The 13,023-nt window shown below is 40.4% G+C and overlaps 1 protein-coding gene across 4 annotated transcripts in view; it reads right to left on the reverse strand.

Moving 5' to 3' along the window:
- Nucleotides 1–5,967: 5,967 nt before the first annotated feature.
- Nucleotides 5,968–13,023, reverse strand: part of ASCC1 (activating signal cointegrator 1 complex subunit 1) — a 138,521-nt gene continuing 131,465 nt past the window's right edge. For all 4 annotated transcript variants that reach the window (XM_010852254.1, XM_010852255.1, XM_010852253.1 and 1 more), the window contains exons 10-11: nt 7,779–7,935; nt 5,968–6,730 (exon numbers count right to left, since the gene is read on the reverse strand). In XM_010852254.1, the coding sequence (XP_010850556.1) occupies nt 7,819–7,935 (117 nt within the window). In that variant the 3' untranslated portion in view covers nt 5,968–6,730; nt 7,779–7,818. The remainder of the gene's footprint in view (nt 6,731–7,778; nt 7,936–13,023) is intronic.

The raw sequence follows: 13,023 nt of genomic DNA on the forward strand, positions 1-13,023 counted from the left end.
TAATAATGATGCCACTCACCTCAGAAGACTGCTGTGGAACCCATGCAAAATTAAATACTAAGTGCCTGGGCATAGTGAACATTTCTAAAATGCTATTTCTTCTTCCCTCAGGTTGGGGACGGAGAAGGAAATGGCACCCCACTCCAGTACTCTTGCCTGGAAAATCCCATGGATGGAGGAGCCTGTAGGCTGCAGTCCATGGGGTCGCTGAGGGTTGGACTTGACTGAGCAACTTCACTTTCGCTTTTCACTTTCATGCACTGGAGAAGGAAATGGCAACCCACTCCAATGTTCTTGCCTGGAGAATCCCAGGGACGGGGGAGCCTGGTGGGCTGCCGTCTATGAGGTCGCACAGAGTCGGACACAACTGAAGTGACTTAGCAGCAGGATGGGAAGAGGTAGCTTTGATGTCCCATAGTTCTGAATACATACTAACATTTGCCATCTTTTTCCATTTCAATCCTAGTCTTTTAGCAAAGCTAGTTATGTGCCTCCCAGTCATTAAGGAGGCAGAACCTAGATACCATACACCTCCCATGTCAATGCTATCTTATGAAGTCCCTGATCTTCAGGAATGACTATGGTTGCCCAATAAAGAGTTTGGAAAGGCTTTAACAAGATGCCCATCAATAAGACAATAGCTGTTTCCAGACCCTTGAAGGTCAAAATGTTTCCCATATTTCTGGGTAATGCCTCCAATAGGACTTGCCTTCTGTAGCACCTTCAAGATGGGTCAATATTAGCCATAGGCGGGTCAATATTAGCCATGGGCAAATCAACAACAATCCAGAACTGTTAATTCTACTGTAAAGCTACTTAGAGAAAATTCAAATTTCCAGATAAGAAAAAAGTTGTAGAAAACGGACATTAACTATAAAGAAGAAAAGGTTCTCCTAAATTTTGAGAGACTTACTGGCAGGTCAGCCTTTTCAAACCAAAGGGGTCTCAAAGTTGCTGGGTATATTTGATAAATGGTACTTTTTTTTTTTAATATTTAGCAATACAAAATGGAAGAAGGCCTTTGTTTTCAAATAAGAAACTTAAATTTAACCACATCTTTAAAACCATTTAACCTCATTTCTAGAGGACCTCATAGACATAAAAATACAAACAAAGGTGTTCAATCCAGAATTATTTAAAATAGCCAAACCTGGAAACCCAATCAATGTCCATTAGCTAGGGATCAACGAGTTAAATTATAACAACATACAAAAGGCTATTCTGCAGACACTAAAAATAATGTAACTCTGTATCTATTGACAACTAATGTGATCCACTGCATACTACTTGGATCCACTGTGTATTACTGGGTAACGCAAGCTCATTATAGAAGACCATATATAACAGGTTGGACTTCCCCGATGGCTCAGCACTAAGAATCTGCCTGCAGGTTTGATCCCTGGGTTGGGACAATCACCTGAAGGAGTAAATGCAGTCCACTCCAGTATTCTTGTTTGAAAAATCCCATGGACAGAGGAGCCTGGTGGGCTACAGTCCAAAGGGTCACAGAGCTGGACACCACTGAACGACTGAGCATGCATGCACATAGTATAGTGCAGCAGTTCTCAGATTTCTGGTCTCAGGATTCCTGTCCACTGAAAGATTATAGAGGAGTCCAAAGAACTTCTATTTTTGTTTAAATGAGATATACAGTATAGACACTGATACACTGTACTTGAAAAAAAACCCAGCCTCTCAATTTTTCTGTGAACCTAAAACTGCTCTAAAAGATCTTTCAAGGAAAAATTAATATTCAGTTCAGTCGCTCAGTCGTGTCCAACTCTTTGCGACCCCATGAACCGCAGCACGCCAGGCCTCCCTGTCTATCACCAACTCCTGGAGTCTACCCAAACCCATGTCCATTGAGTCAGTGATGCCATCCAGCCATCTAATCCTCTGTCATCCCCTTCTCCTCCTGCCCCCAAACCCTCCCAGCATCAGGGTCTTTTCCAATGAGTCAGCTCTTTGCATCAGGTGGCCAAAGTATTGGAGTTGCAGCTTCAAAATCAGTCCTTCCAATGAACACCCAGGACTGATCTCCTTTAGGATGGACTGGTTGGACCTCCTTGCAGTCCAAGGGACTCTCAAGAGTCTTCTCCAACACCACAGTTCAAAAGCATCAATTCTTCGGCGCTCAGCTTTCTTTATAGTCCAACTCTCACATCCAAAAAGTTTATTTAAAAATAACAACACTGACTCCTATTAACAAAATAATGTATTTTAAGGAAAAAAAATTATATTCCCCACCCTACTCCCCACAAAATGTAGTACTGTTTTATACTCTGGCAAATCTCTTTAATGTCTGGCCCAAAGAAAGAAAGGTAGATTAGCTTCTGCATTATAGCGAGTGTTGTTAGTTTGTTAGAGCTGCCATAACAAAATATCACAGACTGGGTGGCTTAAACAGCATTTATGTTTTCAATAAATTCTGGAGGCTACAAGTTCACAATTAAGGTGTTGGCAGACTTGGGAATTCCCTGGTACTTCAGTGGTTAAGACTCTGTTTTCACTGCTGGGCCCGGGTTTGATCCCTGGGCACAGCCAAAAAAAGGAAAAAGCTGCTGGGAGACTTGGCTTCTCTTGTCTCCTCTTGGCTTGCAGATGTCTGCCTTCTTATTGTCACACATGGTCTTTGCTCTATACATGCACATAGCTGATGCCTCTTTCTTTTTTGGTTGTCAAACGATACTTTATTGAGGCATTGTCCTTTGTTGTCCTTAACTAGCTGGGCATTCCACTGGACCACTGTTGATGTCATCCATGATGTCACTGAGGGCGGCAGCCACCAACATTGCAGTCCACAGCCTGGGCAGTCCCTGGGATCTCTTTAATGATTCCAGACAGTTCTTGAACTAAAAATAAGTGCCACATCTGCTGGGCAATGCTGACAATCTCATTGTGCTTAATGTTCTGCCTCTTTCTGTCTCTTGGCCATTCCTTGAGGGTGTGGATGATCAGGGAAGAGGCAAAAGGAACGTCCTCAGTCTGGCCCTGTCTGTTCCGTATTGGTCAGTTTCACTGTCATTCTCAGACCCTTCTAATCACCAGTTACTAGGCAATATCATCAACCAAACATTTTTGCAGACAGACCCAGGGACTGATGATCTTGGTAGTCTGGGGTCCAATGTTTCTTCATGTGTCCAAATTTCCTCTCCTTATAAGGACATCAGTCAGACTGGCTTAGGGCCCACAGTAATAGCCTCAGCCTCATTTTAACTTAACGACCTCTTTAAAGGCTCTATCTCAAAATAGACACATTCTGAGGTGCTAGGGGGTGAGAGTGTTAACATATGAATTCTCAGGGGACACAATTCAGCCCCTAACAGCAGGTATAACGGGAAGTAGCCAGTAATAGCCCAGCAGAAGTACTGAGAGCAAACTAAGTTATCTCTAAAAAACACGTATCTAAAACCTAAAACTACCACCTTATAAAATTCTAGAGGACATAAGAATATACACACATACGATTCTATTAACCATCAGTGTGGTGATGTTACCATATCACATAGCTTCTGGAGACTCCAATGTACACTCAGGAGAGAATTAGAGTGGAAAAGGCCAATTATATCTTAGTATTTTCATGAGAATAATGGGACCTTCTCGCCCCTCTAAAGGAATCAGGGACTCCGAGGGGTCCAAAAATTACATTTTGAGAACCACAGATACAAGCTTTATGACCTCAGGCAAATTTCTTAACCTTATTAAATCTCAGTTTCTAAAATGAGGTACGATAACACCAACTTATCAACTTATAAAGGCTTCCCTGATAGCTCAGTTGGTAAAGAATCCATCTGCAATGTGGGAGACGTGGGTTCGATCCCTGAGTTGGGAAGATCCCCTGGAGAAGGGAAAGGTGACCCACTCCAGTATTCTGGCCTAGAGAATCCCATGAACTGTATAGTCCATGGGGTTGCAAAGAGTTCGACATGATTGATCAACTTTCACTTCACTTTACTTCAACACCAACTTAAGTGGGCTTGTGAAGATTTAATGAATAAATACACATTTACAAATAAATGACAAATGTGAATACTCTGTTAATATTGGCTGTTATCATTTGTGAAAAATTACTTAGCAATATGATATATGTGCTTAAATGCATAAGAAGTAGTAGCTTGTGGGTGAGGAAATTTATTTTTTAAACGAATATTTAAATTGAAGCGTAACACACAGACTGGAAAAAGTTTAAGACATAAAAGTATATATAGCTTGATGCTTTTTCACACAGTAAGCTTATTTTACCTTTAAGAGATCATTTTATTAACAACAAAGTTATTGATAAACAACCACAACAGCTGCCCCTTTTCTTACCTATAACATCCTTGGGCTTGGCTATCCATCTCCCTGCAGGTATAAAGACAGAATCTGAGAGGTGTTCCTTAACTCATACCCCTCTGGCTCCCTTTAGCGCCAGGAAAATGGCAGAGTGCAAGAGCAAACCCGAACTAAGCTTTTCATCATTATGAAGCTGGAGTCTCATCAGTGTCCAATTTAGTAAACTCTGAAGTTCACTTAAAAAATAACCATTATAAGTAATATTTATCATGTCTCTACCAAGGATATGGAGTTTATTTGGGGCTAACTTCTTATGCCCCATCCAAAAAAAAACCCCACAAAACTATTCTCACAACAAAGTTCTTTTTATAACAATACAGATCTCGTGTAACAATCGTGGTGAGAGATTCTTTTCCCCCTCCTCTTCTTAAAAAGAGTTAAGGGTGAAGGCAGTGGTGCCTTAAAAGTAAAAAAAAAAAAAAAAGTCAACCGGAGTGATGTTAGCTACAACTTAACTCTATTTCAGTGCAGAATGAACTGCAAATTGGTAACACTAAGGGAGACTGGATGATAAGTAGAGATCAAATCCTCCAACCTTGACCTCATTATAGTTTGGTGAAAGGGGACCTGGAATCTTAAACAATTCTGTTAGCGCCATCAAAAATTATTTGCTTACACTGTTGCTCTTCATAAAATTTCTGTTATACATCAAAACTACCTGCTACTCCCTCTCCATAATAAGCAGTTAAAAGTGTACTTTCTTTAGAGCTATGGTGTCTCAAAAATTTGTCTACTGGCATCCAGGGAAAAAAAAACCAACTTAAAACATAAACACATTCCCCCCCGCCAGTTCTACTGATAACTACTAAGCTACAAAATTCTACAAAACACAAAAATACACAGGTGCATACACTATTAACCATCAGAGTGATGATGTCACCTATTCATGTAGCTGCTGGAAAACTCCACTTAACAGTAATGCTAAGTCCTTACATGCTCGGTTACCTCTAAATACTAAATAACAGAATTTCTGTTAAGAATTTATGACTTGGGGTAAAGAATCTGCCTGCCAATGCAGGAGACATGGGTGCAATCCCTCAATTGGGAAGACCCCCTGGAGAAGGAACTGGCAACCCACTCCAGGATTCTTGCCTGGGAAATCCCATGGACAGAGAAGCCTGGCAGGCTACAGTCCATGGGGTTGTAAGAGTCAGACATGACTTAGCAACTAAACAACAAGAACATATAAAGTTACATTTTCCAAAGACAAAAATTTTATTTCTAAAAACTGAAATCATACCTCTGATACTCAAAAGAAGACATCTTTATTTTCTGGCCAAGGTCGCTCAATGGTAGCTGTCAGAAAGAAGCCAGTTAGAAGCAAAACCAAGATGACATGAGGGCACTCAACTCCACACTCGATTCTGCTATTCAGTACCACCCCTGGGAGCGCTTATTCCCATATGCCACTGAACAATCAGAGGTGAGCGAAGTAAAAGCTCCACTTAAATAAAAACTGAATATTACCTGTAGAAAGCTTTTTTGGGAAAACAACGAACCCGGCAGGCACCAATATTAAGTCCTGGAAGAATAAAATAGCTATGCCAGCGAATAAGTGATGGCAGCATCGTATCCCAATGTACACCAAGGGGGTCAAACAAACTAAACAGGAATATCAGAAGAAAAACACAGTCACTTTAGAAATCCATTTATTCACAAATGATTTGTGCTGTTACAAGGATAACAAATCTGAGTGTTACATACAGTCTTAACCAGTTAGTGGCCTTATTAACACATGGGGTTCAGAATCAGACTTCTCAAACAGAAAATAATAATCAGGATGAGACTAAGTGGTGAAGGAAAGACAGAGGCCACGGAGGGAGGAAAGCTGTAGGGGGGCAGGGATGAGAGGTGACAGTGAGGCTGGGGCTCCCTAGCAGAGAAAGTGGCAGGGCTGACGGGTGGGGCTGAGCAGAGGAGCCCCCACCCTCTGCCGGTCTGCAGCAAAGGAGTGCCTTCTGTGGCTGACATTCTCCTGGGAAACTGCACAGTCCTGCTGATATCACCATTTCAATTGCTGCTGCCCTGGGAAGTAAACAGAAAAGAGCCAAATACTGCAGCTCCGTCAGTGGTATGGGAAGGCAAGGGCTGGGGTAGGGTGAAGAGACAGGAACTGAGAGAGCACAAAAGGGACCAACTTCAGAAGAAAAAGGACAGATCAAAGTAAGAGGCTGAAACCTTTACCAGTTATTTTGCTTAAGTTAAAGTTCTAAGTAGTAAAGGAACTGAAAGCAGGGTCTCAGATATTGGTACACCGACGTTCATAGGGCATTATTCACAACAGCCAAAAGGTGGAAGGAACCCAAGTGTCCATCGATGAAAGACTGGATAAACAAAATGCAGTACAATCGGCCCTCAACACATCCATGGATCCCACATCTGTGGAGTCAGTCAACTGTGGACCAAAAATATTCAGAAAGTTACAGAAAGGAAAACTTGAACTTACTGTGTGCTGGCAACTATTTACATGGCATTGTATTTGGTCATTATAAGTAATCTAGAAATGATTTAAAGTATCCAGGATGGTATGTATAAATTATATGCAAATACTATACCATTTTATATAAGGGACTTGAGAATCCACAGATACAGAGGGAGGTCCTGGAACCAAAGAAACTGAGGGATGACTGTATCATCCAGTGGAATATTACTCATTCTTACCAAGGAAGGAAGTCCTGTAACATGCTACACATTGATAAACCCTGAGGGCATTATGTTAAGGAGAATAAGCCAGTCACAAAAAGATGAACAGTGTATGATTCCACTTATACGAGGTAGTCAAATGCATAGGAGTAGAAAGTAAAATGGTGGTTGCTGGGGGTCAGGGGGGAAAGAAGAGTTTTTTAATGAGTCCAGAGTTTCAGATTTGCAAGACGAAAAGGTTCTGGAGATATTTCACAAGATGAATATAATTAACGTTACTGAACTGTACACTTTTAAGTGGTTTAAGACTAAAGTTTATGTTCTGTGTTTTTTTACCACAATGAAAAAGAAATTCTGGGTACTGATTAAAAATTAGAGTGTAAGAGGAAGGGAAAAATACAAACCTTCTAGAATTTGTTGATATTTGATCTAGGTGGAGAGATTAATAAGATCACACATCTGTAATTCTCTTAAAGTATTAATATTAATACAAAAAAGTTTAAAGGCTGGGGCAAAATCAGTAGGTATGTAAGAAATACTATGAGTCTGAGCTCCAATGGGCTTCAGAGGTACATTTCCAGAGAAGAGCTTTGGAAAGAGAGGTAGATTATGAGAAAGATGAAGAGGCATATGTTACAGGCACATGTTCTCCCCACGCCCAAAACCATCCCGGCTGACTGCGGTGACTGTAGACAACCAGGAGGCACTGTGGCATCCTCGGGGAGCCGCCCAGGGAAGTTATCCCCAGTTTCCCACATCCCTCCTTGGCGCTTAAAGTGATGAGACTTCTCCCTCAGCACCTTGTGAGGATTTTAACTTCAGTGCTTCCCAAGATCCACCTCAGGAGAAGTCAATCTGTCCACAGGAGGCATAGTTTCCAAAGCTGTCCACTGTGAACCTCTGAGAGATGTGAATTGAATTGAGCTTTAGGGTACCAAAGTAGAAGTTCTCAAATAGCTGAAAAGGAAAAATAAAAAACCCAGAATGAATATCCAAAGAATATCACAGACAAAAATAGTAAACACCAGATTCTCTTGTAAAAATCTCTTGCTGTGTGTGTCCCCAACAATCCTAATAAACCTCTTATGCTTTGTTTCTCAGTATTCTCATCTGAAAAATGATCCTAGAAAGCAGGGATAGGAGTGGGATTGAGGGAAAAACAGCAACTCTTCGTCGACTGATTGAAAAGACTCCTCTGACAAAATGCACTAGAGAAAGAGGTCTGAGAAATCAACTCCAAAATGTGTCTATTGAGGAGATACGACCAAGAACTTGTAACAAACATCCTGGGGCCATACCCTGATTCACATGGCCTAACAAAGCTGCTTCTATGGACTTTCAGTTACTGACCATGGGGAATGTTAGTTTTGTTACAGCCAGGATAAAATTTGATATAATACATTCCTCTACCTCGTCAACAACATTTATTAGAAACAGTGACTAAAATAAACAGAAGATAAGGTTCCTGCCCTACAAATGATTTTGATAACCTAGCGAGGAGTTCAGAACACTCTCACACAAAAAACAGCCAGGGAAACACTTCTATTCAATGATAATAACAAGTACAAATGATAATGTTTATCAAAAACCTTTCATTAGACTTTGGATTCAAGCCAGCATCTTAAAGTAAATGCTCTTTACTACAATTCTTTATTTTAAAAGCTTTCAGCTTTGTCAGAGGAAGGGATGAGCCACGTTATGAGAAAGACCTACTCCCATGATGAGCACATTTACAAGGCAGAATGCAAAATGACATCAGAATTCATCCCAAGAAAATTAAGCTACAATGCTTAGAGAAGGAGCATCAAAGAGCAAAGGGCTGCCCTTTTCCTGTTAGGATGCAAGAGTTGCTCTTTCTTAAATGTCAGCATGATCCCAAGAAAGCCTTTCAGTACGTGAACCAACAATGCTTGAGTAGAACCTAAGGCTGAGACCTTTGCACACTAGCAAGTGACTGTCTTGTCTCTTCATTTTTATACTCTCTACAGCTATGGACTTTAGCCGTTGTCACCTTTTCTCTTCCTGCAGTTAATCGCCTAGCAAAGTGCCTGGGGTTCATTAAAGGCTAACTTTATAAAGCCCAGTAAATATTGATTCTTCAACATGACATCAACTTGACCCCAAAGATCTATTTAGAGCTTATGCGCTGCATTGTCTTGTTTTTCAGAAAGGTGATCAGCTCCTGCCTACATTGATTTACACAATTAACTTCTCTTCCTGCCTTTGGCAGCATGTTCAAACCATATCCACACTTTTGTGTAAGAAAATACTGCCTGAAAGGTTTATTGGCTAATCCCCTTTGCTGAACATTAATTTGAAGTGAAAACCACGTCAACAAGACAGACAGATTTGTAGCTTTACAAACTGAAGCCTTCTAGGTACAAAAAAGACATAACCAAATGGGCAATAAAAAACAAGCCAAAAACAAAACTAAAAGGGAACTCATAATACTTTTAAAGAGTTACTTTTTAGGGATTAGCAGCCCATGGTTCTCCTCTTTGTGCCTATGTTTCCATGAGATGGAGACACCACAGCTAGGAGCTGGGAGGTACTTATCTCTGACTTCACTTTGGCATGATTTGACAGGGAGATTTCTCATGCTTTAGGTTTGAAGCAAAGAGTACATACAACTATAATGAAGTTAGCTGGGATGTGATTTCAATGCAGTAATTACAAAACTGAAGACTGAACACAAATTCTCTTGCTTCTCTAAAGCAAGAGCAGTGGGTGGGAAGAGTGAAGTCAGTCTAAACTTTCAACAGGCCATGTGGGAGCTGTGGACAGACACCACCACCCACAATACAAGACCATAAAGGGCAAGGACTCAAAAAGATGAATAAGTCAAAGTACCTTCCTTATAAACTGCAAAGCACTATTGAAAAGTAAATATTGCCTATGATGTTTACAACACCTCTCTGCTCTTTCTGAAGTGATGAAGTGAAGTGAAAGTCGCTCAGTCATGTCCGACTCTGCAACCCTATGGACTGTACAGTTCATGGAATTCTCCAGGCCAGAATACTGGAGTGGCTAGCCTTTCCCTCCTCCAGGGGATCTTCCCAATCCAGGGACTGAACCCAGGTGTCCCCCATTGCAGGTGCTTTTTTAACCTGTCCTTATTCTACCTTCATAGGTTGCCATCTTCTTCCACATAATCAAACGAATTTCTTATCCAAAGTCCCTACTGCACTGTCAAGCTTCATCTTGGCCTTTTCTGTCCCCATGTCCTTATTCTGTGTTATTTATGATGATTTAGTAACAATCTTTCATAGTTATTTTATGTTTAGTCTTGTTATATCTTCAGTTTTAAGCTTTTATTTTAGTTCTACCAATTATTTCTAGTGATTCATTAAAATATAAGCATTCTGGAAGAAGGGTATTTTATGTTTGTCAAAGCTGAATTCCACTATATGCTGTAACTGTAGCCAGGAGACTGTATATGATCAATAAATATTTGTTGGATAAAATGACAACAAAAACAAATGTTGAAAATATCTGTGTACTTTGTGTTGGAAAAGAGAAAACATGGCCCTGTTTAGATCGGCATAAAGATTTTATTTATAGATCACTGCCTAGGAATCCTTGAGGACCTACTCAATGGTATTACTTCTAATTATACCTCAACTGAAGGTATATTTCAGTTGAATATGAAGAAAATTTTTATTAGTGAAGAAAAATTTTATTAGTAACAGAAATTTCATATATTCCTTTAAATTTCTATGTTTCTTATTTGTCAAAGCCTAGGCTTGACTCAAACTTTTGATCTGGAATGTCACTGGGCACCTGATGATGTGCATTTTTCTGTAAAGAGGCATATAACGTGGTGCTGTATCCCAGGCCATCTGGTTAGGGAGACGGGGTATGTGTCAGAAGAGAGGCATGTTGATGACACGGCTGTGTTCACCCTGTGACAAGTTACTGTGTTATATATTCAAGTAGAAAGTTTACCTAACACAATATAGACAGTAAAGGTTAAGTGTGGGAGGAGAGGCACAGGCAATCAGTAAATGCAATGGGAGGTAAGAAAATGATGGAGAGGGCTTGCTCTCTAGACAAGCCCTTTAGAAGAGACAGACACTGAGTTGGGCCTTGTAGCAAGTCCAAGACTTAGAGAAGAGGAGGAGGGAGGGCAGCGTGAAAGCAGAAATGGGTCTGGAGGGCCAAGGAGATCGGTTTAGATGTATGCAGGGTTCCTAAAGAGAGGCAGTGAGAAGCACTAAGGCTAGAGACATAAGGAAGGTGAATCAGATTAAGGGAGGCAGGGGGCCTGAGGGTGGGATTCAGAAGTGAGACTTCATTCTAGATGGTGGGAACCACTGAAGGCTTCTGAGTAAGCTTGGGGCCCAAGATGAAAACCAAAGGAACTTAATCTGGGTGTGATATATATCACGCTAACTAGAGAAAGGAACAAGCAAATAAAGAAAAGGAGACCAGGGTAGTAGTTAAGTTGTGACATACTGAGTGTCTCTTGACTAAAAATAGTTAGTAGTGGGCCTAGAAAGATTGGAGCAGATGTGAAATACTATGAATGAAACACAGAACAGACTCTGTGATTTTCTGGATATGAAGGAGGATACAGGAGATGAGAAAAGTCATGGATGACAGGGTATGTGAGGGCATCAGAGATAGTAGCAAAATAATTCTGAGTGGAGCGATTTTATAGGAAAAACAGACAATTCAGGTCCGTATCTTTAGCTGTGTATCTCAAGCCCTTCTCCAACCAAGGGTTTGCCTGGTATCCTCTGAGAATATAAATGAAAGGCATGAAATCTATAGCACAGTTAAGTGGAAGCACATCCCATAAAAAACTTTACAACTGTCCATTTTTTAAAATTGAGTAGTAGTTCTCTATATATTAGGGAAATGAACTACTTGTGTGATGAATCACAAATATATTTTCCCCCCAGTTTGTCATTTGTGTTTTGACTTTACTTATGGTGATTTTTGCCATGTCAATTTAAACTTTTATAAACTCAAATATATCATAACAGGAGATTTTTAAAACAAAGTTACCTAATGCAAATACTGTTATATATTAAAACATCAAGGTGAACAACAAACATATAAGTGTTGACAATAACACTAATGAAATGAAGATCATAACAGCCAGAGTTTACTGAGTAACCATGCATGTCAGGCATTACACTTTGGGCTGTATGTGATTATCTAATGGCCTCCTCATTTTGGAGTTGAATGTGAAGTTTAAAAGGCTAAAGTAACTTGCCTAAGAATACACAGCAAGTAAACAGTAGAAAACTGACATTTATAAAGTTTGAAAAAGGGGAAAAAAAGGAAACTAAGATTAAAACTCAGAACTTATATACAAACCAGAAACAGACCCATAGACATAGAAAACAAATGTCTGGTTACCAAAGAGGAAAGTGGGGGAGAGATAAGTTAGGAATTTGGGATTAATCTATACACACTGCTGCTGGTGGTGCTGCTAAGTCACATCAGTCGTGTCTGACTCTGTGCAACCCCATAGACAGCAGCCCACCAGGCTCCCCCGTCCCTAGGATTCTCCAGGCTAGAACACTGCAGTGGGTTGCCATTTCCTTCTCCAATGCATGAAAGTGAAGTTGCTCAGTCATGTCCTACTCTTAGCAACCCCATGGACCGCAGCCTACCAGGCTCCTCTGTCCATGGGATTTTCCAGGCAAGAGTACTGGAGTGGGCTGCCATTGCCTTCTCCGAACCTATACACACTATTATATATAAAATAGATAACCAACAAGGACCTACTGTATAACACCAGGAACTATACTCAATATTGGGTGACAATCTACATGAGGAAATAATCTGGAAAAAAAAAAGATACACATGTATGCACAAGTGAATCACTTTACTGTATACCTGAAACAAACACAACATTGTAAATCAACTATACTTTAATTCCAGTAGTCATGTACAAATGTGAGAGTTGGACCATATAGAAGGCTGAGCATAGAAGAACTGATGCTTTCAAACTGTGGTGCTGGAGAAGACTCTTGAGAGTCCCTTGGACAGCAAGGAGATCAAACCAATCAGTCCTAAAGGAAATCAACTCTG

This window comes from Bison bison, unplaced genomic scaffold (genome assembly GCF_000754665.1).
Source record: "Bison bison bison isolate TAMUID 2011002044 unplaced genomic scaffold, Bison_UMD1.0 scf7180017864309, whole genome shotgun sequence".
In the NCBI taxonomy this organism is placed as follows: domain Eukaryota; kingdom Metazoa; phylum Chordata; class Mammalia; order Artiodactyla; family Bovidae; genus Bison; species Bison bison.